Source organism: Lutra lutra, chromosome 1 (genome assembly GCF_902655055.1).
Source record: "Lutra lutra chromosome 1, mLutLut1.2, whole genome shotgun sequence".
In the NCBI taxonomy this organism is placed as follows: Eukaryota; Metazoa; Chordata; class Mammalia; order Carnivora; family Mustelidae; genus Lutra; species Lutra lutra.
Window position 1 is genome coordinate 152,181,059 of NC_062278.1, and position 27,260 is coordinate 152,208,318.

The 27,260-nt window shown below is 41.6% G+C and overlaps 1 protein-coding gene across 2 annotated transcripts in view; it reads left to right on the forward strand.

Annotated features, from left to right (window-relative positions):
- ULK4 (unc-51 like kinase 4) overlaps positions 1-27,260 on the forward strand; it is a 677,717-nt gene that overhangs the window by 363,249 nt on the left and 287,208 nt on the right. For both annotated transcript variants that reach the window (XM_047739616.1, XM_047739608.1), the window contains exon 32: positions 13,298-13,403. In XM_047739616.1, coding sequence (XP_047595572.1) covers positions 13,298-13,403 — 106 coding nt within the window. The remainder of the gene's footprint in view (positions 1-13,297; positions 13,404-27,260) is intronic.

Genomic DNA, 27,260 nt, shown 5'->3' on the forward strand with positions numbered 1-27,260 from the left:
AAGGATTACGATCCAGAAGATACAGGTTTAATTGAAATAAAAAATGTGCTCTGGAGAAACAAAGTAGTTTAGCATTTTTAAAGTGCAAAGAAAGGGGGTGCCTGGGTTTCTCAGTTAAGTGGCCAACTCTTGATTTTTGGCTCAGGTCATGATCTTAGGGTCCTGGGATTGAGCCCCAAGTTGGACCTCCTGCCTGTGGGGAATCTGCTGTGCCTCTGTCCTGCCCCCACCCCTGCTTGTACTCTCTCTTTCTCTCAAATCAATAAAATCTTAAAAAAAATAAAAAATAAAAAATAAATTGGAAAGAGAATTTACGTAGTTGTAGTGAAGAAACTGTGATTGATGCTGGTTTATCTATAATTACATTAATCTACATTTGATTGGTTGCTAGGGCTAATACTGGGCAGAAAATCCATTAATGTCCATTATAACATAAGTAGATGCCTTTACTTTTAGCTGAGTTCCATTAAAAACCCTCTGAGAATTTGAGACAGAAGATGCATATGAGCCCTACCTCCTCGGTGTCCTCCTGATATCATTTTAAATAACTGTTAGCAGTGTTCATTCTGCCATATGCTCTCCATTGCTGGAAGACACAGCATGTTTAGCATGGAAGGCTGTTAAAGCAGAAGAGGACCTTGGAGGTTAGCCTGAAACTCCAGTGGGTCACTTCTCATTGGTTGCCCACATCTGCATGTGTCAGGGGTAGGGCTTTCCCTTCTGCCGGTTTCCAGTGGAGCTCCCAGCCCTGCCCCTTGCAGCTGGTGCAAAATGATGAGTTGGGTGTTCTGTCCCCCTGCATTGCTGGGGGTAAGGGCTCCCTGTCCTCTGTATGGCTCCATACAATGGTTCCGGCTGCCTGAGATTTTGCCTCTTGCCCTGCCCTTGATGGATCTGGTGACAATGACTCGGACACTGTGGCTTAAAGTCATTATTGTTGGAGTCATTCTGGAGCATTCTGTTGGAGCACCAGAGCCTACATTATTCAGAGCGTGGTGATGTGAAATGTTTCAGACTGAAGCTATATTGTTTCTCCTCCTGCTTTTGGTTCTCAACCCTCTAAGGAGCTTCCTGGGTGAAATCTGAAGCCAATCCTAGTACTGGCAGGGCAGGGAAAGATGGAAGAAACAGGCTGGCCACTTCAGGTTGGTAGGTGGCCATTTCCTAAGCAAAGAGAACTTATATACAGGCTTGTCTTGGGCAGCAGCAAGATAGTGGATCTCTGCACTGCCTGCCAAATGTTAAAAGTTTGTAGATAGAGGCCTTAACAGGGTTCAGTCATATATACCATGCAGGTGTTTTCAACACCATGTCACTATCTCAAGGTTGTGTCCTTGGAGCAGCCTCTAGGAGCTGGAAAGGCAAGCAGAACCCACATTCCAAGGGCGGGAGGGGTTGGGAGCCACTGAGTGCCCTGGTGAACTGGCAGTCTTGTCTTTTTGATGACTTTCCCTAATAGCTTCAAGACAGGTTTGTGTGTGTGTGTGTGCGCGCGCGCGCGCATGTGTTTGGTTTGGTTGTTTAATGGGCTACTTGTGCCCTCGGAGATGAGATTCTAAGATTAGCCAATAAGACTGGTGACGAATAGACTCCAGTCCTCCGTGAATGGTGTATGCATGTCCCAGAAGCTCAAGGACAGCTCAGAAAAAATCTCCTAAAGATCAGCGCCCCTTCTCTGTGCACCCCACACAAACAGATTGGACAGCATTCATCTGTGCTCATCCATTGTCAAGCAAGCCATCAGAAGGGAGGATCCCATGTCAGCACTTCTGCCCAAGGGGACCACATATCTTTTCATTTGCAGCTCATCAAAATTCACACACAGAAAGGACACTATTATTCCTTATATTCATGGGGGTGTGGGGGGATGGCCGGGTGAGACTGTGGTAGCAAGAAAAAATCCCAACACATGTGTTCCATGATTTGAGAAAGAGCTTGAAGTGGTTGGCATTAAGCAGAATCATTTGCTCCTCTGCTCCTTGTCTGTTGGGGATGGCCCGGGTCACCTGGGGCCTGACACTAGGCAATGCTAACAGGCAGAGACCTGAGCTGTTGTCTCTGTACATGTCCTATTGGAATGTTGGTCAGCATTTACTTTGGAGATACCCCATGGCTGAACACATAATATGTCAGTTGACTGACTTCTAGTTCCTAGTTGAGGTGACCAGCTGCCCTCTGATACAGAGTTTTTGTTTCAGCACCTGTAGACCTGGGATTTTTTCCCTGAGCTTATCTTTTCTGGGCTCATTTTTCTTTCTTGAGGAAATCCAGTAGTCCCTTTTTTTCCCCTTCCCATCCTTTCCAGTCTTTCTCCCTTCTGTCCTTTGTCCCTCCCTTCTCAGCACTCATTCTGATTTCTGGTTTTCTTTTTGACCTGCTTGAAGAAAACTTAATGAAACCATTCTGATATATAATTTCTTAAAGCAGAATTGTATTTATTGGGGGTACAGGAATTAAAAATATGAAAATCCCATACCCTTCCCTTTCCCTTCCTCCCTACTCCCTCATTCCTAAACTTAAGGGACTTCCCAGGTACTGGTGGGACAGTTGCTTTGATCCAGAAGCAGTTGATGTGAGCAAATAGGCACTCCTTAGATGAGTCTTAGTTGTCCAGCATACAGCCAAGACCCCATAGGGATTTATCCCAGAATAGATGTTGAAGAGGAGGGTCAGGTTTCAGCTGATATCAAAAGGTCTTTAGGAGATGCCCAGCCTGGCTTTGTCTAAGAAATGATTTTAAGCTCTCAATATTCCCCTTCTAGGTTTTAGAAATGAAACTGGTCAATATATGGTCACATTCTTCCTTTGTCAAGTTTGTCAATCTCTTAACTCCTCTGGAATCTCCTTCTTTTTCTTGTGTTCCCAGGACATGCCCAGCTCTCTGCTCAGGGTCCATGAGTTTCTTGATCACTTCTCCCAAAACTTTTTCCAACACAAGACCCTTTTACTCTGCCCATGGTTGTCCAGCATTGATCCACATCAATGCTTTTATGCTTGTACCCAGTTTATGCTTACATTAGAATATCTTCAAATGCCAGTTAATATTTTGGGTCCTTGCTGGCTTTTTTTTTATTACCTAGTAGATGAAAAATTCTTCAGATGATTTTATCCTTTTATAACCCATTCATTCTCTAAGATGGTATAGTTTCTATCATTGTGTGGCCAAAAATGAGCATATTGAATGTTCCAAAGTGATTATACAGATATAACTGTTACTATCTAAGTAGAGTCTCAAAAAAGGAAGCTTGTTGCCCCCAGTTATGGAGGTTGAGAACAGAAGTGTGGTCATGCACAAAATACCAAGTCTACCAAATTCCAGGGTGAGTGACAAAGTTCCAGGCTGCCTCATGCTGCTGGTTGGTAAATATCCAGTGTATGTATTTGCAGTTCCCCTGATGTCTGACTTGTTACCTGCTCAGAATAATTTATTGGAGAAATGTGCTCCTTCTTTGAAATTTCAGCTCAGATGGTGAAATGGGTAGGCTGTGTTGCCTCTTTAGAGACAGCCCTGTGCAACAAAAACTTGTTGAAAGATCCAATGAGATCCAGACAGTATGTGCTTTGGGGGTGTGGGGGTCAGTAGGTATTATGTCAAGGTATTCCCATGTCTTTAGGAGTAGCTGACCTAGCAAAGAGATGTTAAGGGCACTGAATCTGTACCTCCAGGGAGCAGTGACTATAGTGTTTGAAAAAGAAAAAAAAAAAAAAAAACAGAGAGAGAGAAAGAAAGGAAGATAGATAGATAGATCAGTTTTTAAAGTGGCTAACTTGACTCTGCATGTCCAAATGTAAATTGTGAGGACAAAGTGAGGTGGTGGGGAAGGAAGAGAAAATTCTGAGTTGAAGTCCTGGCCTGCTCCTTATATTCTCTTCTAGGACCTCAGTTTCTTTATCTTTAAAACCCAAAGATTGGACTAGCAAGTTCTCTAAGATTCTTTCAAAGTCTGGTAGTATGATTCTTGCTTAGCTCCTGCATAGCCTCCTGGTTTGGGGCAGGCCAAGGAGCTCTTTCCTCAGCGTGGTTTCCTTTCTGCTTACCACACTATCTCTTTGTGCTCTCTGAAAACCTAGGTTCAAAGAAACTTGCCAGTCAGCACAGTCTTTCCCCTGCAGACTTTGCTAGTACTCCTTTGAGACAGGAACTGTGAGTACCAACACTTGGTAAACTCCCAGCGTGGGCACTTTGCAAACTCCCCTGGTAGAAGACAGCTGTGATTAAAAATGGTTTTGTGATAATGGAATGTATTGATCTTATCATTCACCATATGTAATATTTTCTTTCTTTAAAATGGGACACTTCTTTACTTTTGTGAGCAATCACTTTTTTTTTTTTAAGTGGGAACTCTTTATTTTTTTTAATCATTTTTTTAAAATTTATTTTCAGCATAACAGTATTCATTGTTTTTGTACCACACCCAGTGCTCCATGCAATCCGTGCCCTCTCTAATACCCACCACCTGGTTCCCCCAACCTTCTACCCCCCCCACCTCTTCAAAACCCTTCAGATTGTTTTTCAGAGTCCATAGTCTCTCATTGTTCACCTCCCATTCCAATTTCCCCCAACTCCCTTCCCGTAACTCCCCATGTCCTCCATGCTATTTGTTATGCTCCACAAATAAGTGAAACCATATGATAATTGACTCTCTGCTTGACTTATTTCACTCTGCATAATCTCTTCCAGTCCCGTCCATGTTGCTACAAAAGTTGGGTATTCATCCTTTCTGATGGAGGCATAATACTCCATAGTGTATATGGACCACATTTTCCTTATCCATTCGTCCATTGAAGGGCATCTTGGTTCTTTCCACAGTTTGGCGACCGTGGCCATTGCTGCTATAAACATTGGGGTAGAGATGGCCCTTCTTTTCACTACATCTGTATCTTTAGGGTAAATACCCAGTAGTGCAATGGCAGGGTCATAGGGAAGCTCTATTTTTAATTTCTTGAGGAATCTCCACACTGTTCTCCAAAGTGGCTGCACCAACTTGCATTCCCACCAACAGTGTAAGAGGGTTCCCCTTTCTCCACATCCCCTCCAACACATGTTGTTTCCTGTCTTGCTAATTTTGGCCATTCTAATTGGTGTAAGGTGGTATCTCAATGTGGTTTTAATTTGAATCTCCCTGATGGCTAGTGACAATGAAGATTTTTTCATGTGTCTGATAGCCATTTGTATGTCTTCATTGGAGAAGTGTCTGTTCATATCTTCTGCCCGTTTTTTGATATGATTATCTGTTTTGTGTGTGTTGAGTTTGAGGAGTTCTTTATAGATCCTGTATATCAACCTTTTGTCTGTCCTATCATTTGCAAATATCTTCTCCCATTCCATGGGTTGCCTCTAAGGAAATGTTGAAAAACAAAAATAAAACTGGGGGCATCACGTTACCTGATTTCAAGCTTTACTACAAAGCTGTGATCACCAAGATAGCATGGTACGGGCATAAAAACAGACACATAGACCAGTGGAACAGAGTAGAGAGCCCAGATATGGACCCTCAACTCTATGGTCAGTTAATCTTCGACAAAACAGGAAAAAATATACGGTGGAAAAAAGACAGTCTCTTCAATAAATGGTGCTGGGAAAACTGGGCAGCTATATGTAGAAGAATGAAACTCGACCATTCTCTTACACCGTACACAAAGATAAACTCAAAATGGATAAAAGACCTCAACGTGAGACAGGAATCCATCAGAATCCTAGAGGAGAACATAGGCAGTGATCTCTTCGATATCAGCCACAGCAACTTCTTTCAAGATATGTCTCCAAAGGCAAAGGAAACAAAAGCCAAAATAAACTTTTGGGACTTCATCAAAATCAAAAGCTTCTGCACAGCAAAGGAAACAGTCAAGAAAACAAAGAGCAATCACTTTTTAAAAAATACTTATTTATTTGTCAGAGAGAGAGAGAGACAAAGAACAAGAAAGGGGAGTGGCAGGCAGAGGGAGAAGCAGGCTTCCCAGTTGAGCAAGGAACCCAATGTGGGGCTTGATCTCGAGTCCCTGGGATCATGACCTGAGCTGAAGGCAGATGCTTAATTGACTGGGTCACCCATGTGTCCAAGGTGAGCAAACACTTTTAACAGAGAGGGCCATTAAAATTGTGTCAGCATTGGGGTGCCGAGGTGGCTCAGTTGGTAAGGCATCTGCCTTTGGCTCAGGTCATGATCTCAGGGTCCTGGGATCGAGCCACATCGGGCCCCATGCTCAGCAGAGTGTGTTTCTCCCTCTCTCTCTGCGCATACCCCCAACCTGTGTGTGTTCTCTCTCTCAATAAATAGAAAATCTTTTAAAAGATTGTGTCAGCATCTTTCAGGATTTTGGGAGTATGTATTTTCCAGGCCGATGCAAGTGCTTCATGAGTCCTTGACAACTATTTCACATGTGAGGAATTTTATGTATTTAAAGTAAAAAGGTCTGAATTTATCATTTATTGCAAATACTCAAAAGAAAGTATGTATCTATTTAAACTTTTTGAGAAAGATTTTGCTCATTGCTCAATAAGTATTTATCAGTTATTTAATTGAAGACAATATCTAGTCTGTGACAAGGTAATTCATTTTTTTTTTAAAGATTTTTATTTATTTGGCAGACAGATCACAAGTAGGCAGAGAGGCAGGTAGAGAGAGAGAGGAGGAGAAGGAGGCAGGCTCCCTGCTGAGCAGAGAGTCCAATGTGAGGCTCGATCCCAGGATCCTGGGATCATGACCTGAGCCGAAGGCAGAGGCTTTAACCACTGAGCCACCCAGGCACCCCGACAAGGTAATTCTTTGAAGGAGAATCCCATGAGCTATCTATCCCTTCCCCAGCTGTATTCACCCAAGCAGCTTTGAGCCGGTTTGCTTCTTAGTTAATCTACTGGAGGCCTCTGCATACCCGGTACTGCACCTCGCACTGGGGACATGATTAAAAGTCCCACTTCTGCCCTCCAGGAGCTCAGCATCCAGTGAGGAGTGGATGAAACATGGGTTACTGTATACAGTAGGTGCTCTGATGAAGTCAGACACAGAAAGGTGCTGGCGGTGCTGCCCACCCAGAAGGACAGCCTTCCCCACCACCCCCATCCCTGCTAGCGTCAGCAAACAGCCTGAATTTTTAGGAGTGAACATTAGTTTGCCAAGGCTGTACTTTTGTAACATTTTATTATTGTCTATTATTTTGGACAGTGGCAGGGATGTGATAGGATGACGGAAGGAGTTGTGTGCCTGGATGCAGACCTGTATTTTCTCATTTGTCCCCCATACCTGGGGCCCGTGTTTGGCTCAGGTAGGGTGTTGTGGGGCAGTTTGGCCTGTCAGCCCCCTAGGCAGACACATGAAAGGGGTGCTGTCTATTCCTGGGGAAACTGGTCCTGGCTGCTTCCCTCCATCTCGCTCCATTGCCACGGCTCTCCTTCCTGAGTAGCACTGGCTCCAACCCAGCGCGCCTGCCTTGAGGGCTCTACTGGGAGCCAGAAGGATGGAAATTTCCTGCTAGAAGCTTAAATAATGTGAAAGGGCAGGAGGGCTGAGCAAGCCAAGTGACACAGTTAATCTACCAGAAGGGCATCCATAGCAGTCTGCCGTTGGTGTTGAGCAAGGACTGGATTTCTCAGGCTGAGCTCAGCATATGATTGGCAAGTGGTGCCATTTGGTCCATAGCCTCCCTTCTGTGCCAGCTGGAATGTGTTGCTAATAAGAACTTGTATTTGCTGCTGCTAGAGGGCCCCTATACTATTGGTCAGTTAAATTAAGAAATTTAAATTCTTTTCTCTCATGTCTTTGAATCAGAAAGATAATGATCCAAACCAAGGAAGAGACTTAATTCTATACCTCCGGGCTTTTAGGGTGAGAGCATCCTACACCTTTGGCTACAGATGGGGAAAAACATGCCTGAGGGTCTCCCGTAGCCTCCTCAGAGAATGCTAAGCCCCAGCAGCCCTGACCATAAGGGCAGAGGAGCTGGTTGACTGTTTCACAACTGGCAGAGCAAATGCCCAGTGGTAGTCGCCCCAGCCCCAATATGATCACACCTGAAACAATCTCGCTTCAGATGCCCATATCTGGGCCTTGCTTCCCAGGAAATCCCATATATCTATTTATAAGGTAAACGAGTGGAGATTGATTTTATTTTTTTTTTAAGATTTATTTATTTATTTGACAGGCAGAGATCACAAGTAATCAGAGAGGCAGGCAGAGAGAGGGAGAGGAGGAAGCAGGCTCCCCGCTGAGCAGAGAGCCCAATGCAGGGCTCGATCCCAGGACCCTGGGATCATGACCTGAGCCGAAGGCAGAGGCCTAACCCACTGAGCCACCCAGGCGCCCCTGGAGATTGATTTTAAATTTGTGCTCCTTCAGCTTGTTCCCTTCCCTTTTCCTTACCCACAGGAGTCAGAATTTGGTTCAATAAATCATAAGAATATTTCCCAAATCATAATATGATACTTCCCTGGGATTGAGAGCAGTGGAGCTACAATGCCCTTGCTTCTGCCATCCCCTGGTTCTCATGTCCTCTCTCCCCTCAGGCCTTAGAATCCCCCTGGGGCTCTGGACAAATGGGATGGTGGGAGAAATGGCCCTCCACCTTGGGACTACAGTGGACTCTAATATACTCCCTGGGCCTTCAGGCCCCAGGTTTAAGCCCTGGGAATGGGGATGAGTCTTGTCACTCAAGAAAAAGGAGCCTGGTTAGTAGTGGAGGACAGGAGGCGAGAAGGAGAGACTCCACTAGAAGCTTGTGGCAGCCCCGGCCAAATACGACACAGCCACCTTATCTTTAGCAGAGGAGAGCTGCAAGAGGAGGCCCATGGAGAATCAAGGGGAATTCATTGCAGATGGGATGTGGAGGCGGGAGAGAGGCGGCTGTCCCAGGTGATTCCAGGATTTATGGCTGCATGATAGACAGATGGTAGAGCTCTTCATTGGTTCAGGAAGCCAGAGGATGATGTGTGAGGGGAAAGGACAGGATGAATTCAGTTTGGATCCCATTGGATTGGAGCTGTGTGCGGTACAGTCTTGTGAAAAATCAGTAATATGAAAGAGTGTCCTCTTCCACTCTGATACACTGATTTCATCTGAATGCTCTGAAGAGTCTTCCGTGGGTTCCAGATGTCTAGGAATCTAGCTTTATGGGAGAAGGTATAAAAAGGAAAGTGAGCGGACACCCACTCTATTTCTTTTACCTTTGTGCTCTGTCCCAGCACATGTGTAGTAGACTAGCATCCTGTCGTGCAACGTGCAAAAAGTTTCCCCCTGAAATGTGATCTCACTGTGTGTTGAAATAGGACGTGCCCTATGTTTATTTCCCAGAGATTATACATTTCACGTTCACAATCCTTGCATGTGCTTCTGTTTTTCTGCCTCCTCTCAGTTTCCAACCTCCCCAGGACCAGTGCTTGTCTTTTATTTTGCCCTCTTTGGAATTCTGACCCCATACCAAGGGCAAAAGAGAGTGACCATTGCTCATTGTTACTTTCGATTGCTAAAGGTGTTTCCTGCCTTGACGATTGAGAGCCCTGCCAAACTTTAGAGTCTGGCCATCTGACGTCTTTGAATGCCATTTCTGTCCTCAGATATTAGAAGAAAGTATAATGCTTTGTTTACAGTGAAGCTGCTCTGGGAAGGCTGATCATTTTTCAGGAGTGTTTCCTTGCCGTGCCCTTGGTAGTTCAGAGCTGTCCTCTTTAAGCACTGAAGCAATTAGTTTTGAGAAGGCTGATTCTTCAGGGTCCAGTGCTCCCCTGCCTTTCATTTGCTGAAGCTGTACATTTTAATGAAGTTGTTTCATCTATGTTGCCATACATGAGGATTTTGCTGCTTCAATTCCAATTATCTCTACTGGCAAATGCTATGTTTTATTAGTACTCTCAAGTGTTCTGTTTATTAAATGTCCATATACTACGGCATTAAGCACACAAATTAGGTCAGCTGTGCTTATTGATGGGTTATGGATAAAGGAGTTAAGTATTTCATCATAATCTTAAAATGCAGTGGGATGGCCTTCCATGGCTTTGCATGTCGTCAGTGATGCCTTCTCTGATGAGCTCTTCTGCCTTTCTTACCCAGTGGTCGAGGTTCATGCGGAGTGTCTGAGCAATGGGGCTGTTGTATGTACTTCCAGTTTTTGGAGTAATATGCTTATGCTTATTCTTTTCTTTCTTCTAGTTGCCTGGCACCTCCACTGGCTTCCTAGGTTCTGTGTCTTACAGCATGGTGATATCTACGGAGGGCACTTGTGAAACCAGGAGAGGCCAGCAGTGGTGGCACAGGCAGGACAGCGCTACCATAGCAGCCCCAATTCAGTGTTTCTCTGCTTCTTTCTCCCCCCACACCCCAATCTGCATCCTTTAGATTCCTCCCACCTTACCCTGTGGGTCCTCAGGTTGTACGGGCTACCCTGGGATGTGCTGATGGGCTGGAAGCTCTCATCCCCTCCCCCGTCTCTCCTCTCTTGTGCCCATCACTGTGGGTCACCAGGCAATGCTGCATGGCGATGAGGTACATGGCTTCCACCACCCCACAGACCCAGTCCTAGCTTCAGCTTTGAAGAGCTGGGTGATCCTTGGCAAGTTACACGTCACCTCGCTAACCTCATTGTCTGTATCTATAGGAAGGGGAGAATGTAGCCACTTCGATGTTTCTGTGAAGATCAGATGAGACAGTGATATAGGTTATATGCCTGGGGTATGGGCTGTGGCACACAGTGTCCCATCAGCAAACTGTTAGCACTGCCTTGTCTCCCCCCTGCCCCTTGTAGGCCTTCGTGGCTGCTCTGCCACCACTGGGCTAAGATCAGCACGGAGGCCACTGTTGCCTGAGCCCCTGACCGTGCCAAAGGCTCTGTTGCAAGTCATCGGCTGCTGCTTTCTCTCCTTACACAGCTTTACTTGTATGTGTTCCTTGCTTTTATTCATAAGCCGTGGGGATTTAAAAAGGAAAGGAAAGGAAAGGAAAGAAAAGAGACATCAGGTCTTTACCTAGCCTTCTGTTATAATCTTTTTACCTTGGAACTCAGTCATACCTTTCTGGGAGGAGGGGCTGCCTTAGAGGAGCATCTGATGGGGACCCAGTCTTTCATCAGGATCATCCCTCGCCTCTGGCTTGGGTTGGGGTCTTTGAACCAAACTTGAGCTTCCCACTTGTCTTTACACCAGGCTTGCAGAGTCCCCGAGAACAACTCTGGCCCCACATATTTACCCCTTGTTTTCTCCCTTCCTATAATCCTCTACTCTCACTTTAAGTAACCGTGGTGTTTTTCAATGCATTGTTTATCCCCTGTAGGCTAATACACTTGTGAACAGCAGGAACAAATCTTATTAAAGTTGCTAAGAGAAATGAAATAACTCAATTTGATAGAAGTTAATGGAAGTGTGTTTAACTCATTTTTATACCTTCTCAACTATTATGTATTTCATTCTTTCTGGGGGAAATGATGACCTGGGCCATAGCAGTAGCTGTCAGTCCACCTGGAGAACTGCAGCATCATCTCGAGCAGGAGCAAGGACTCTGTTCCATGCTCTTCCTCCCCAACACTATGTAGGAGATAAATGTATGTATGTATATGTGTGTGTGTATATATATATATATACACACACACATATACATATATTTAAATGTACATGTAAATTTAATTTATGTGTGTAAATATATATTTATAATATATTATATATGTGTTATATACAAAAATATATTTATTTTGTAATATATATTTGTAAATATATACATTTACAAGACAAAGATTGTAGATATATCTGTAGATAAATACAGCTATAAGAGAGAAGAGTACGTAAATAGGATTCTCTACTATAATTTTTACAAACTCCTCACTTTATATCAAACAGAGTTCATAGTTTATGAATGGCTTGAAATCCAACAACAAAGAAACTAAAAAACAACAATTGTTTTTTATAATGACTAGAAAAGAAAACGAACCATTTCTCCCAGTCTAGTTATAGGATTATTGGTCTCTTTTATTTCCTGCATCAAATATTTTATCCGGCAGATCCCGAGTAGCACGGTGGGCTGGGGCTTTAAATGATCAAGAGTGCACCTTGGCTTTCTGCCCCTCTGTAGACTGAGTTGTGGGGTTGGGAGAGGCCTTCATTTTGCAGGGACTCTGGAACCTCCAGGGCAGGACTCCAAGAACCTGTTTGGCTAGGGAACAGTCCTGGATTTGTAGTGTTCGGGGTAATGGGGATTTGGATAGTTGGCTTTTGTATGAAAGGAAATGCCGATATCAGCAAGTGGTGCTCACCCCATGAGTACAAGGGAAAACGAAAGTATTGGCTTCATAGGGAGGCGAAAATATTACCAAGAACATCATAGAAAAGGTACATTTAATCATAAGAAATGTATATAGTGAAGGAACAATAGATTTATCTCCAGCAAAACTGCCCTGTATTTGCTGACAGGCTGGTCTTTGAACAAGGAGCAGAATGTGTTATTTTATCGAATGGGACCAAAAAAAGAAAAAGAAAAAGAAAACGAAAAAGATGTATTAGCTTCTCTTTTCCTATGTATCGTTAGTTACTTTATCATGAATAACATGTTGTGTCATCTTGTGCTTATTAATCACCCCTTCCTTCCAACCAGCTGTATGAATAATTAGATGAAATTGGTGGCAGACCATCGCTTCCATATTCATCTTCTTAAACTGGTGTCAGTGGAACATTCAAACATGAACATCTACTCTTAAGTGTGTGTGTTTCTAAAGAAGGGTAGAAATTGTTAGGCACGGGGTTTGCAAAGCAAACCCCTTGTCTCAGATCAAGCGAAGAACTAGATGGTGAGACTTGGAACATCAGGTGGCTGGCATGGCTGGGAGGCACACATCTGGAGACAGAGCAACTTCAGAAGCAGATGCAGGGCTGGTGTTTCTGTAAGCTTTGAAAACCATGTGTCCATCCAGGGTTTCCTGGTCACCCTGCTGCATCTGTCACTCTGAGACGTGGTAGCTTTATTTTGTGACCCCAGTCACTTTCAGGTGTGTGGTCTCCTAAGCTCCATGTGATTGATTCCTAGTCACTCTAAGACCCCTGTCCCCCAGCTAAAGCCCAGAGGCTGTGTGGTTGTCATCAGCTCGTGGGTAAGGGAGTGCATGGTGCGGTGCTGGTATCCTGAAGGGTTCATGCTGCCTCCCCTCTGACTTAACACCCTGATGGGGAGTGCCATAACGCAGAAGGGTCTGCTTCATTAAAGCACAGAAAGATAATTGTTTAACCTTATGCAAAGACTGAAGGGACGGAGGTCATTTGACCACTTGTCTCTATCATGATGTATTTGGAATTCTATATAGTTATGATGGAAATTGTGATCTATTGCAGGAACATCAGGAGAACATTCTGGGTAACACCATGCAAAGTGTGATTGCATTGCTCAACAATCTGGTTGCCTGCAAAGATTCAAATATGAAGCTACTTTATGAACAAGGTAAATGCTCCTTAGAATCCATTTTGAGTCTTGATTTCTGCCTATTTGTTATTTTCCTCATCATGTATAGCAGGGAGTCAAGAAGTGCTATTCAAAGGTGATGAATCAAAATAGATATTTAAGAATCTATGAATAATAATGTTATCAGTGAAAAATAGGAAATGTGGTTGGATTGTGGTAGTTTCTCTAAGTTCATTTATTTTCCTTTAGGGCTCAAAGTTTCCTTCCTCCTATAGACACTGTTACAGATGATAAACCAAGAAGTACGAGTGTGAGCATGGTAGTTAGACTTATTGCTGTCAGTCAGAATAAAAACATTTAGTCCAAGACATCTTAGAAAATGAGATCGGATGAGTTGAGGGTGGCTTTATGTTACATCTTGTGCATATCTATAACATTAAGATTAAAAACTGTTATAAGACTTTATTTTTTTAGACCAGTTTTAGGTTTAAAACTACATTGAGAGGTAGGTACAAAAATTTCCCATATAACCCCTGCCCCCATTTATATCTTCCCCTTCTAATTGTCTTTTTATTGTCTCTCTAGTATTGTTTTTTCCAGAATGGCACTGTTGGAATCCTAGAGTATGTAGCTTTTTAGGATTGGTGACTTTCACCTAGTGATATGCATTTCTGGTTCCTCCATGTCTTTCCATGACTTGTTAACTCATTTCTTTTCAGCACTGAGTAATACTCCATTTGTCCGGATATACCACAGTTGTTGTTTTTTTTTTTTTTAATTTTTTTTTTTTCTAAATCCATTCCCCAGCTGAAGGATATCTTGGTTTCTTCAAGGCTTCATAACTAGGGTGTTGTCATCTAAATTAAGTCTAGATATCATGAGACCCCTTGGGTTTTTGGTAGGTGTAGCTCCTTGAATTTTGGTCCTCTCAAACTTGAAGACTTATGAACTAAGGACACAAGTTATTTGCTCTGCCACATCTCTAGACTCCGATGAGGAGATAAAGAAATGCCCTCATAGAAACTCTCATTTAAAAGGAAAAACTAGGGACACCTGGGTGGCTTAATGGGTTAAAGACTCTGCTTTCGGCTCAGGTCATGATCCCAGGGTCCCTGCTTAGCAGGGAGTCTGCTTCCTCCTCAATCTCTCTCCCTTTCTCTCTCTGCCTACTTGTGATCTCTGTCAAATAAATAAATAAAATCTTTAAAAAAAATAAATAAATAAAAGGAAAAACTAAAAGGACATAGCAGTCACTGATGCATGACAATGTTGAAATCTTGGCAAACGTATTTCCTGATTTCCCTTTGTTCCACAGGGGAAGAAAAATATCTTTTGCTTTGAGAGTAGTTCTCCCTGCAAATACTTCTCCTTGCCTCTTACCTCTAACTTCTGGATCGTTGCTCTTGTTCTAAAGATGACTCATCATTGTAGCTGAGTAAGGTTCTAAGCCTGATTCCTGTCCATAGATGTTTGGGGCTCTACAACCTCTTTTCATTCTCAAAGGAATTATCCCTGTTCTTTTTAGTCCAAATCTATGGTGCTTCTTACAGTGTAAATCTAGTGAAATCTTTGTTAGTTTCTTATAATTTTTTTCCAGTTTTATTGAGAAATAACTGACATAACAACAATGTGTAAGTTTAGGGCATACAGCATACTGGTTTGATTTGCATATACTGTGAAATGATTACCACTATAAGTTCAGCTAACATCCATCTTCTCCTATATGTGGAATAAAAAGAAAAAGAAGATGGGCAAATTTTTTCCTTATAGTGAGAACTCTTAGTATTTATTCAACAGTTTTCCTATATGTTGTACAGCAATGTTAGCTGTAGTCATCATGTTGTATATTATTATATCCCTAGTACTTACTTGTTTTTCTACAGCTGGGGGCTTGTGCCTTTTTACCACCTTTTTCCTATTCCTCCTCCCCCCACCCTCCACCTATGTATGTATGTATGATGTATGTAACCACATACATGCATACACAGACATACATGCACACTCCATAACTTCTTTATCCACTTATTGGTTGATAGATACTGAGGTTTTTTTCATGTCTGGCTATTATAAATAATGCTACTTTGAACATGCAGGTGCAGACATCTTTTTGAGTGTTTTTGTCCTATGGATATATTCTCAGAATTGCTGGATCATTTGATAGGTCTATTTTTTTTTCCTTTTTGAGGAGCCTCCATCTTGTTTTCCATAGTGGCTGCACCAATTTACTTTCTCGCCAACAGTGCTCAAGGGTCCTTTTTCTCATCCATGCCAGCATTTGTTAGCCCTTGTCTTTTTGATGGTGTCCATCCTAATAGCCAGAAGATGGTATCTCACTGTGGTTTTAATTTGCATTTTTCTAGTAACTAGTGATGTTGAGCATCTTTTCACTTACCTGTTCACCTTTTGGAGAAATGCATGTTCAGGTTCTTTACCCATTTTTTTTTAAGATTTTTTTTTTTTGACAGATCACAAGTAGGCAGAGAGGCAGGCAGAGAGAGACAGGAGGAGGAGGCAGGCTCCCTGCCGAGCAGAGACCCCGACGCGGGACTCGATCCCAGGACCCTGAGATCATGACCCGAGCCAAAGGCAGAGGCTTTAACCACTGAGCAACCCAGGCGCCCCCTCTTTACCCATTTTTCAATTGGGTTACATTTTTTTTTGCTATTGAGTTGTAGGATTTCTTTATATATTCTGGATATTAGCCCCTTATCAGATATATGATTTTCAAATATTTTTTCTCACTTAATAGGCTGTCTTTTCAGTTTCTTGATGGTTTCTTATGCTGCACAAAAGTTTTTTAGGAGTGTTTCTTCTACTTCTGTAAAAATGTCATTGGTATCTTCATAGGGATTGCATTAAATATATTGATGGCTTTTGGTATTTTTGACATTTTAACACTATTAATTCTTCCAATCCGTGAACATAAGATACCTTTCCATTTCTTCCTTTCTTCTTCAGTTTCTTTAGTTAACGTCTTGTATTTTTTGGAGTAGATATCTTTCATTTCTTTACTTAAATTTATTCCTAAGCATTTTGTTGCTTTTGATGCTATTGGAATTGGGATTGATTTCTTTCTTGTTATCATATAGAAATGCTACTGAATTTTTGTTAATCTTTTATCCTGCAACTTTATTGATTTGCTGATGACATCTAACGGTTTTTTGGTTGGGTCTTTAGAGATTCTTTATATAAAATAATGTCATCTACAAATAGAGACAGTTTTACTTCTTTGTTTGCCATTCCTTTCACATGCCTTTGTAGTGACTCTTATTTCTTTTTCTTCCCTGATTGTTCTAGTGAGGACTTTTAGTACTATGTTGGTGGGAATGGGCACCCTGTCTTTTTCACTATTGAGGATGATGTTAAACTATAAGCTTGTCATATATGGCTTTTTCTTTTGATGCCTAATTTGTTAGATTTTATCATGAGTGGATGTTGAATTTTGTCAAATGCTTTTTCTGTGTCTGTTAAGATGATCATATGTTCTTTCTTTCCATTCTGTTAATGTGATGTATCACATTGATTTTGTGTATGTTGAACTATCCTTGAATCCCACTAGATCATGGTGAACGATCCTTTTTAATGTGCTACTGACTTTGGTTTGTTAGTATTTTGTTGATAATTTTTGCATCTGTATTCATCAAGGATATTGGCCTTTAGTTTTCTTTCTTAGTAGTGTCCTGTTGTAGTTTTGATAACAGGATAAATTCTGGCTTTATAAAATGAATTCAGGAATGTTTCCTGCTACTTTGATTTTTTGGAAGCACTTGAAAAGAGTTGGTATTCTTTCAATGTTTGATAAAATTCACCAGTGAAGCCATCTGGTCCTGGGCTTTACTTCATTGGGAGGTTTTTGCTTACTGATTCATTATAGTAATCAGTCTGTTCAAATTTTCTATTTCTTCCTGATTTAGTCTTGGTAAATTGTAGACTTCTAAGAATTTTTCCATTCCTTTTAAGTTTTCTAGTTCATTGGTGTATTGTTGGTTCATAGTAGCCTCTTAATGATATATTGAATTTCTGTGATATCCATTGCAATACCTCCTTTTTCATTTACAATTTTGTTGATTCAAGTCATTTCTCTCTCTCTTCTTTCCTCCCTCCCTCCCTCCCTCTCTCTTTTAGTTAATCTAACTAAGGGTTTGTCAATTTTGTTTATCTTTTCAAAATAACCAACTATTAGTTTGGTTAACCTTTTCTACTGTTTTTCTGTTTTCTATTTCATTTATGTATATTCTAATCTTTTTTATTTTCTTTGGGATCAGTTCTTTTTTTTTTATTGAGGTATAGTTAGTTTCTAGTGTGTAACATAGTGATTCGACAAGTCTATACATTATACTGTGCTCATCACAAGTGTAGCTCCCATCTGTCACTGTACGATGCCATTACATTATTAGTTGGTTTGTCTTTTTCTGTCTTCTTAAGGTGTAGATTTAGGTTGTTTCTTTGGGGTCTTTCTCACTTTTTTTTTTTTTAAGATTTTATTTATTTATTTGACAGAGAGAGACAAGTAGGCAGAGGGGCAGACAGAGAGAAAGAGGAGGAAGCAGGCTCCCTGCTGAGCAGAGAGCCCGATGTGGGGCTCGATCCTAGAACCCTGGGATCATGACCTGAGCTGAAGGCAGAGGCTTTAACCCACTGAGGCCACCCAGGCGCCCTCTTTCTTGCTTCTTAATGTAAGTTTTAGTACTGCGAACTTCCCTCTTAGAACTACTTTTGCTGTATCCCATAAATTCTGATATATTTCTATTTCTATTTGTCTCAAACTTTGTTTTAAATTTCACCTGTAATTCTTCTTTGAGCCATTGATTGTTCAGGAGAGTGTTGAATTTCCATGTATTTGTGAATTTTCGTTTTCCCATTGTTACTGATTTTTAGTTTCATGCCACTGTGACCAGAGAAGGTACTTGATATTATTTCAGTCCTTTTAAATTTTCTAAGACTTATTTTGTGGCCTTATGCATGGTCTATCTTAGAACGTGGTCAATGTGCATTCAAGGAGACTGTGTATCCTGCTGTTGTCGGTTAGAATGTTCTGTGTATGTCTGTTAGCTCTGTTTGGTCTCCAGTGTTGTTCAAATCTGTTTCCTTATGGATTGTCTGTCTGGATAGTTTATCAATTGTTGACAGTAGGGTATTAAAGTAACTATTATTGTATTGCTGTTATTTCTCCTTTTACATCTGTTTTTGCTTTATATATTTAGAAGCTCCTATGTTTGGCAAATAAATTTTTAAAATTTTTTATTTAAACTCAATTAGCATATACTCTATTATTAATTTCAGGGGTTGAATTTAGTGATTCATCAGTTGCATAGAACTCACAGTGCTCATAACATCAAATGCCCTCCTTAATGCCCATTGCCCAATTACCCCATCCCCCTATCCTCCACCCCTCCAACCCTCAGTTTGTTTTCTAGAGTTAAGCATCTCTTATTTATAATTGTCATATCTTCATGTATTGACCTCTTCTTCATTATATAATGATCTTCTTTGGCTCTTTTGATCATTTTTCATTGAAATTCATTTTGTCTGATATAAGTAAGGCTGATCCTGCTTTTTTTAGTTACCATTTAATGAAAATGTCCTTTTTTATCCCTCACTCTCAGTGAAGTCTTTCGTAGCCAGCATATTGTTGGGTTTTTTTAATGCATTCTATGTCCTTTAATTAGATAATTTAATCTGTTTCACTAAATATTGATAGATAGCGAGTTACCTTTGCCTCTCTGTTGATTGTTTCTGGTTATCTTATAGATTCATTATTCTTTGTTTCTTATCCTGCTTTTTTTGCGTTTTCATGTCTTTTACCATCTCTTTGCTTTGAATTCTTTATTATGTTATTTGTGTAATTATTATGGGTTCTTTCCTTGTGGTTACCATAAAGCTTACATAAGATATTTCAAACTTGTAACACCCTATTTTAAGCTGATAACAACTTCAGTAGAATTTTTAAACTTGGCAATTTTACTTCTCTCAGGTTATTGCTGTTACAATTTATGTGTTTTTTATGTGTAATTAATAACAGACTATTGCAGTTATTATTTTTAATACATTATTTTTTTAAACTTGCGAACTAGAGTTGTAAGTGAATTATTCACCACTATTACCATATTGCAGAATCTATGATTATATACTTAAACCATTGCCAGTGAGATTTGTACTCTTTTTGTATTTTTATGATGATATTTTACTTTTACTTTACTTTTACTTTCACTTTTACTATTTACATTTTACTTCCACTCAAAGAATTTCCTTTAGCATTTATTGGAAGGCATTTCTGATGGTAATGAACTCTTTTTGCTGGTTTAGGAAAGTCCTTATTCATCCTTCATTTCTGGAAGACAGCTTCATGAGGTATAGAATTCTTGGTTGACAGTTATTCTCTTTCAGTATTTTAAATATGCCATCCCATTCACTCCTTGCCTGAAAGTTTCTGCTTAGAAATTTGTCAGTAGTCTTGTAGGGGGCTCCCTTGTATTTAACTTCCTTCTTTTCTCTTGCTGTTCTTTAAATTCTTTCTTTGTTTTTGGCTTTTGACAATTTAATTGGAGTGTGCCTCTGTAACTCTATTCAGGTTCACCCTATTTGGGGTCCTTTGGGCCTCAGACATAGAGATGTCCATTTCTCTCCCCAGCTTCTGGAAGTTTTCAGCCATTGTTGCTTTAAATATACTTTTTGTTCTTTCTCTTCTCATTCTGGAATCTCCATAATGTGAATATTGTTTCCTTTCATAGTGCCCCCATAATTCATATAGGGTATTTCACTTTTTTGTTGCTTTTTCCTTTTGCGACTTTGTATTACCATGTCCTATACTCCAGATCACTGGTTCTTTCTTCTATATTACTAGAAACTCTATTGAGTTCATCAGTTTAGTTATTGTATTTTTCAATCTAGGATTTCCATTTGTTTGGTTTTTTGATGGTTTCTATTTCCTTGTTGAACTTCTTGTTTTGTTCATGCATTGTTTTCCTAATTCATTTACTTGTCTGTGTTGTCTTATAGTTCACTAAGCTTCCTTAAAAGGCTTATTATGAATTCTTTGTCTGACAGTTCAGAGATCTCCATTTTGGGGGGCCAGTTATTGGAGCTGTATTAGTTTCCTTTGGTGTTGTCATCTTCACTTGACTTTTCATGATCCTGATTCTTTGGGTTGATATCCACACATTTGAGTAATCAATATCCTCAAGTTTACAACTTTGCTTTGGCAGAGATTAATCTTCACCAGTTAGCCCAGTTTGGGTTTCTGGGTGTGTCTGCTGGTAATGACCTTGGGCAGGTGGGATGGGCTATTTTGGTCTATTTTGTGATAAGGCAGCTATTTGTCCTTTGAGGACAGCGATGGAGGAGATGTGCCACAGGCACAGAACAGTTGGTTAGGACTGCTGGCTCCATTCCCTACTTGAGTGAGGCTGTGGGATGGGCTCCCTGGTTGGTTGGATTCTTTGATTAGGCTTACTAGATGGTCAAGACTGGGGACTAGTTGGGGCTATGAATTAGCTTGCCTGCTCTGGCCAGGGCAGCAGGATGGTGCTCAGCACTTGTGTAGCTCATTTGGGAATGTGAATTAGGTGAAGCTGTGTCCTGAATTCCTCGGTCATGTGAGGACACCAGTTTTGCTCTACAGATGGGGGAAACCATGGGCTGTGCTCTTTGCTCATGGACCACTGTACGTGTCTTATTGAATGGGCTCTAAAATTTCCTGCATGCTCTTGTTAGGTTCCCTGGTTAGATTGGCTGAAGGCTATATTCAGGAATCAGCAGGCTTTGAACTAGATTTCCTGTCTGGGGACAGTAGGAGAAGCGGCTCTAAAGCTGGTAAAGCTCATTGTTGTCTTAAGTCAAGCCAACTTACATCCCAAGTTCTCTGACTGAACAAGGCCACTGGCTTTGCTCTGCAAACTTTTCTCCCTGCTTGCCCATCTCTTGGCTCATGTGCCATCAGGTTGCACAGCTTCTAGGATTTGTTACAGCCCATCTGGTCAGATGAGGCCAAATGACACTCCCATAGTGGATGAAGCTATGTTGCTTCTTGCATGAATACAACATGGAGGGTCTGTGCCAGGCTACTCTCAATTCCAAACAGCCTCTCCAGTTGAGAAGGGTCAGGAATGACCCTCAGCCTTGGCTGTGAATGAATCCCCCTGCTCATGTCTAGTACAGGATGCTCCATACCCAGTTCTGGCTTTTTCTCTGTGGGTGATAAGGTCCGTCTGCTCACCTGCCTGTTGGCTCAAGTGCCACTGGTCCACACTGCTTTCAGCTGTCACTAGCCCTACTGGTCAGATTGTACTTGAAATCACTTTTCATAGCAGGTAAGGCTGTGACTCAGCAGAGCCATTCATTGAGATTACTACCTAGTCACCTCAAGAACAAGCTCAGTCTGCCAAGATACCTGTGCTGGATGTCACCAGCCCCTCCCTGCTTCACTGTTAATCAAGCTTCCATTGGCGGAGCTCCACAGATTCCCTTGGCAATCCTTGTGGTATGAGATCAGACCAGGGGCTCCTGCATAGCAACCCACAATGTTGGGGGGCTGCTGGTTTTCCCTGCAGGTTCTTTTTTTCCCACTGTTGAATTGAAGGCTCAGAGAGCCCTTTCCCTGGGGTGCTACACTGGCCTGGGGGAGGGGCAATGTGGCCAATGTGGAGCTGCTTCTCTTACTCTTCAGATATGGTCTGTCTCAGTCTCTTTGAAACAGGGTGTGCTTCAGTCTCACCTCCGTGTTCTAGGATTCTCTCAGTGGTGTCTTGTTCCTGAACAGTTATCACTTGTTGTGAGGGGAGCAGAGTCAGGAATAATCTGTATCACCATCTTAGTGACATCACTCAGTGTCCTGTAAATCTTACTGCTATTTGTTACATTAAACCAAAAGCCCACCCGTGAATCCCTTCAAAGCATTCTAACTTGGTCTGAGGATTAGGATACTGTGAAACAGTGCCCATAGGGTTCTTAGTTGCCCCATTGGCTGGTTGGGAGATGGGGTGAGGAGTTAGATGGCTGAAATTGAGATTAGAGAGATTGCAGCTACTGGCTTGTGAAAGCATGGAATTCCAGGGCTGAGGCAGGATTAAGGACAAAATGCTAGAGGACAGGAACTTAGGGAAGTATGAAATCAGGCATGGAAGGATTGTTTATGAGGTGATCTCAATGGCTACAGAGATTTTGTGTTCAATGAACTGTTTGAGCCGGAGCAGCTGAAGAAGCTCAGGCAGATTTACCATCAAGCTAATGAAGCTTAAGTGTCAAGGGCCTTCTTCTACAGAGGAGCAATTTTACGCTTGTAATTTTTTTCTTCTTCTTAAAGTCTGTCTCTACCCGCAACCAGAGAAACTTCAGTTCTCATGGTATCTGGCCCCATTCCAGGTTTTGTGGGGTGAACTGGAAATCACAAAAGTAATTATGGCTAGAACAGTGTTAGTTAATGGGAATAATGTTAGTAACATTAGTATTAATATTGTGCTCAGGGAATAAGCAGGAGTGATTTAGTGGTCTGAGTGATGGCAATTGGGAGAGAAGAAGCAGGTGGTAGAGACTGTTGATCTGATATGTCGTGAGCTGTAGACTGCTGGCTGGGTGCTTGCTCTTTCAAATATAGTTTTGTTGGAACATAGACATGTCTATTCATTTACATGCGTCTTTGGTAGTTTTGTTGTATAATGGCACTGTCCACAGTTGAGATTCAACCTGCATGGCCCATAAAGCCTGAAATATTTGTTCTGTGGCCCTTAAAGAAAAACGTTTGCCAGGTCTAGAGAGGTCTAGAAGCAGCAGTCGTATGAAATAAACGACTCTGCTCAGATAAATATAGAGAGAGGTGGACAGATTGGGAGTTTTGCTGATGGTCTGTTGCAGATGTCACAATGGAAGGGGTTCAGGGGTTGAGACTGGGTAGGGTGTTGCCCTTGAAAGATGATTTGCAAAACTGTCTGTGTTTGGACTGCAGGAGATGGTGGATGAATGACTGGGGATCATAAACTGCTTGTGGCACCAGAAGTAGAGATAGTGGGCATGATGACTCCACATGGTCTTTTGGCTGAAGGGGTTAGTCAGTAAGGATGGCAGGGTGAGGAAGGGTAGTGAATTCCAGGAGTACAGACTTTGGGAACTCCTTGCTGGCACCTGCTAGCAGAGGATAGAAAGGAGGGGAAGGGAAGAGGCTCCTGTGGCCTTTAGAACGGTCTGCTTCCCATCTCTGGAGATGAGCGCCAGGTCTGATTTTCCATCATGCTCTGCTGCTTTCCAAACCCCTTGGCTACTAAATGTGTGCGTTGATTTTTCTGGGGTTGGGTTAAGACCCAGTGCATGTTTGCAAACCTAGAGCATATTAAGAGTCCTTTGAGGAGTGTGACGATGTGAAGTGTGATGATGTGAAGAGTCATTAACGACCTGCCACTGCATGGCTTTGAATGTATGTGGTTGGTTTGAATGAAATCTTCTTGTTAATCTTTATTTCGGATCGGTTCTGATTTGATTACTGATTTATATATTTATTACGATTCCTACAGAGTTAAATTCCCTCTTCTGAACATAGAGCTGTTTCCAACATTAATACTTTAAAAATCACCTCCACCTAAATGAACGATAAGGTAGATGAGGAAATGATTATTCTTGCTTTCCAGGTGCCTCATAAAGGCATTGTGTTGGGCCAGTGGCTAAGCAGAGTTTCATCTGCAGACTGTGCACCAGCAACAGGGAGAGACCTCGGGAGGGTCTGCTCCAGGCACGCTCTCTTGTACCAGTGCTCTGATGGTACACAATGTGCACAACAACACAGACAGCAATGATCCTGAATTGAAAAATGAGAAGAGTCCTCCTCCAAATGGGAAGAACTTTTTAGAAAAAAACGAGACCAACTAATTTTACTCCCATATTCCTTTTTATATATGTATAAAGGTAATAGGTGAGAAACTCATCGGAAATCTCAGGGAGCACTTGCATGGAGTGTAGGATGGGGTTCTGGGTGATAAAGCGTGTGACATAATGTGGTTGGTAGCATTTTTTCCCTTCTTAGTGTTATATAAAATAGCGCTGTTTCTGCCAATTAGTGACATCTTAGACTACATGAAGTGCATCGCAGTACGGTTTCCGCCGCCCGGTAGGCCTGCCACAAAGCATGCTAACTCTGTTAAGTACAGTCACCACCGTATCACCAGCATGCAATGACATTATGTTGTTCAGATTTTTTGTTTCAACATTTTCATTTTTAAATGAACCATTTGGGGAGAGAATTATAAAACAAAGGAAGACTTTTTATTTACATTTGAAAAATATCAGAGTTATTAACATTTCAGAACTGGCTGCTGGCTTGTCCCTGTGCAGTGACCTTTCAATAATGGATATTAATTCCAGCTCCGTTTTACCAGCAGAGCTGTCAGAAAGATGTATTTACTTGACACACTGCAGCAGCCAAAAAACTGTAGCACCTTGAAAGAGGCATCTAAAGAAATTATGTTTGTCTCCTTTGGTTTATGGTGTGTCAGAAATCAAAATACTCATTTCTTACTAGGTTTATCAAACCCCTGGAATTGGTGTTTACTTAAGAAACCAGAAAATCACTGAGAGTTGTTTGGGCTTTGAAAGTGTACTTGATAGCTGTCTTAGATTCTTTCACTTTTGTGAATAAGATTCAAAATAGTGCTGTACATTAGAGGTTGGCAAACATTTCCTGCAAAGGACAAGAGAGCAAATACTGTAGGCTTGTAGGCTCTATGGTCTTTGTCATTACTACTCAGTATTGTTAATAGAGCAAGAAAGCAGCCATTGAGAATCCATAAATGAATGGACATGACCTTGTTTCAATAATTTTTTATTTCCAAAATTAGGTGGCCAGTCTACTGGCCATGGTTTGCCAACCTCTATTATACAGTAACTAAACCAGACTTTCTCAAAACTACTCTTAAATCTTTACAAGTCAACATATTTATTACATTTATTTATTAAGTTATCAAGAAATAACAGCAAAAAAACCCCAGAAAATTGCATATAATTTAATAAGTTAAGTAGGAGCCTGCTGCCATTATAATAGTATGAAGGTATATGAAGAAAAGCAGAAATTCGCCCTGAGGGGCTAATCTAAGAATGATAATTAATAAATTTGATTGTGTCAGTTAGCCTTTACTAGATAATAAACCACACCAAAGCTAAGTTACTTAAAATAAGTCATTTATTTTCTCCCCATTCTGTGGGTTGGAAGCATGGGCTGGGCTCCCCACCTTGTATGCCTGGATCCTCAGTGGGGGCCACTCACCTTCAAGGGGGACTCTCTCAGGCTTCCTGACATGGCAGCCACATTCAGGAAGATCCTGCATGGAAGCTTCAGCAGAAGCCCTTCAGAAGTCTCATGCCCCTTCTATCCCATGCTCTTGGTTGAGGGAGATCACTAAACCAGGCTGGTTCATGAGGTGAGAAAAGAGGTTCCAACTCTTGATAGCAGGAGCTTCAGAGAATACATGGCCATCATTAATCTACTTCAGTTACCTAGACATTTAGAACCGGAACTTGACATGCTCCACAACTGGGAATTAGGGGTCGGCAGACCATTCTATGAAAGAGCCAGGTAGGCGTTGTGGCCACAGCCTCTGTGGCAGCTGCTCATTTCCAGTCTCAGAGCCCTGAAACAAATGTAGACAGTACATAAAGCAATGAGCGTGACTATTTCAATAAAAATTTATTTACAAAACCAGGGAATCTGACCCTCCCCCCACCACCCCGATCTAGTGTATTTAGTCTTTTAACAGATCTGTGTGTGCCAGGCATTGTTCTAGTGCAAGAAATACAGCAATGTACAAAACTGATAAATTTCTCTGCCTTCTTGTAACTTATGTTCTGGTGGAGAAAATAAGAATCAATGAAGAAGAGGTTTATGTTAGAGAACATTAGATGTTACGTGGTGATAAGTACTTTGGGTAGCCGAGGAAGGTTTCACTTTGAAGGTGATTGTTAAGTAAAAACTTGAAAGAGGTGAAGAAGTGAATCTGGCAGGTAACCGGGGTCAGTGGGCAGTTGAACAAGCAAGTGCAGAACGAAGTGGGAGGAATAGTGGGGAAGCGAAGAGCGGTAGGAAAAGTCAGCAGAACTGGTTGGTATGTTCAGGGTGCATGGGGCCATTATTTTTGTCAAAAGCTATTGAAAGCTTTAAAATCATCTAGAAACTTGTGGCTAGACTGACGTTAAGGGTATTTTTTAAAGATCATTTACTTATTTATTTGAGAGAGAGCGAGTGCACAGAAAGGGCAGAAGGAGAGGGAGAAGCAGGCTCCCACTGAGCAGGGAGCCTAATGTGGGGCTCGATCTCAGGGCCCTGGGATCCTGAGCCAAAGGCAGTTGCTTAACCGACTGAGCCACCCAGGTGCCCCTTCAGTTCAGTTTTAATGGAGGACTAGGTGATTGGTTGGTTGTCTGCCTACCTCCCTACCTCCCTTGGCTAACGTGTAAAGATCAGACCAGTAGTTTTAGGTGAAGTGAATGATAATGCAGGTTGGAAAAATGGACTCAGCTCCCACCCGGGGCTGGCATCTTTTATTGGCTGTCACCTTGAGAGATTACTGTGTGTATGGCTCTGGCATTGGAAAGCCCTTTTTTGCACAAAGCAGCACACTTCACCTTGGACAAGTTCTAATTGTTAGGAAGGGTTTCTTTTTATTGAGCTGAAACTGACTTCTCTACCCTACTTGATCCTGGTTCCTCCCTTTGAGCTACATAGACAACATTTTATTATTTCAGTTCCCTGCAGGGGGAAGAAAGTACCTTGCACTATTATGTGTCCAAGTAGAGTTTAGATTACAGTGATATCACAATTTGTGTTTTATAATATCTTACTGTTTAAGATGCCAGAAATACATTATTGATTTTTTTTTTTTTTAGCTCTTAAGAGACCTATTTCCTTCTTTCCTACCCTGT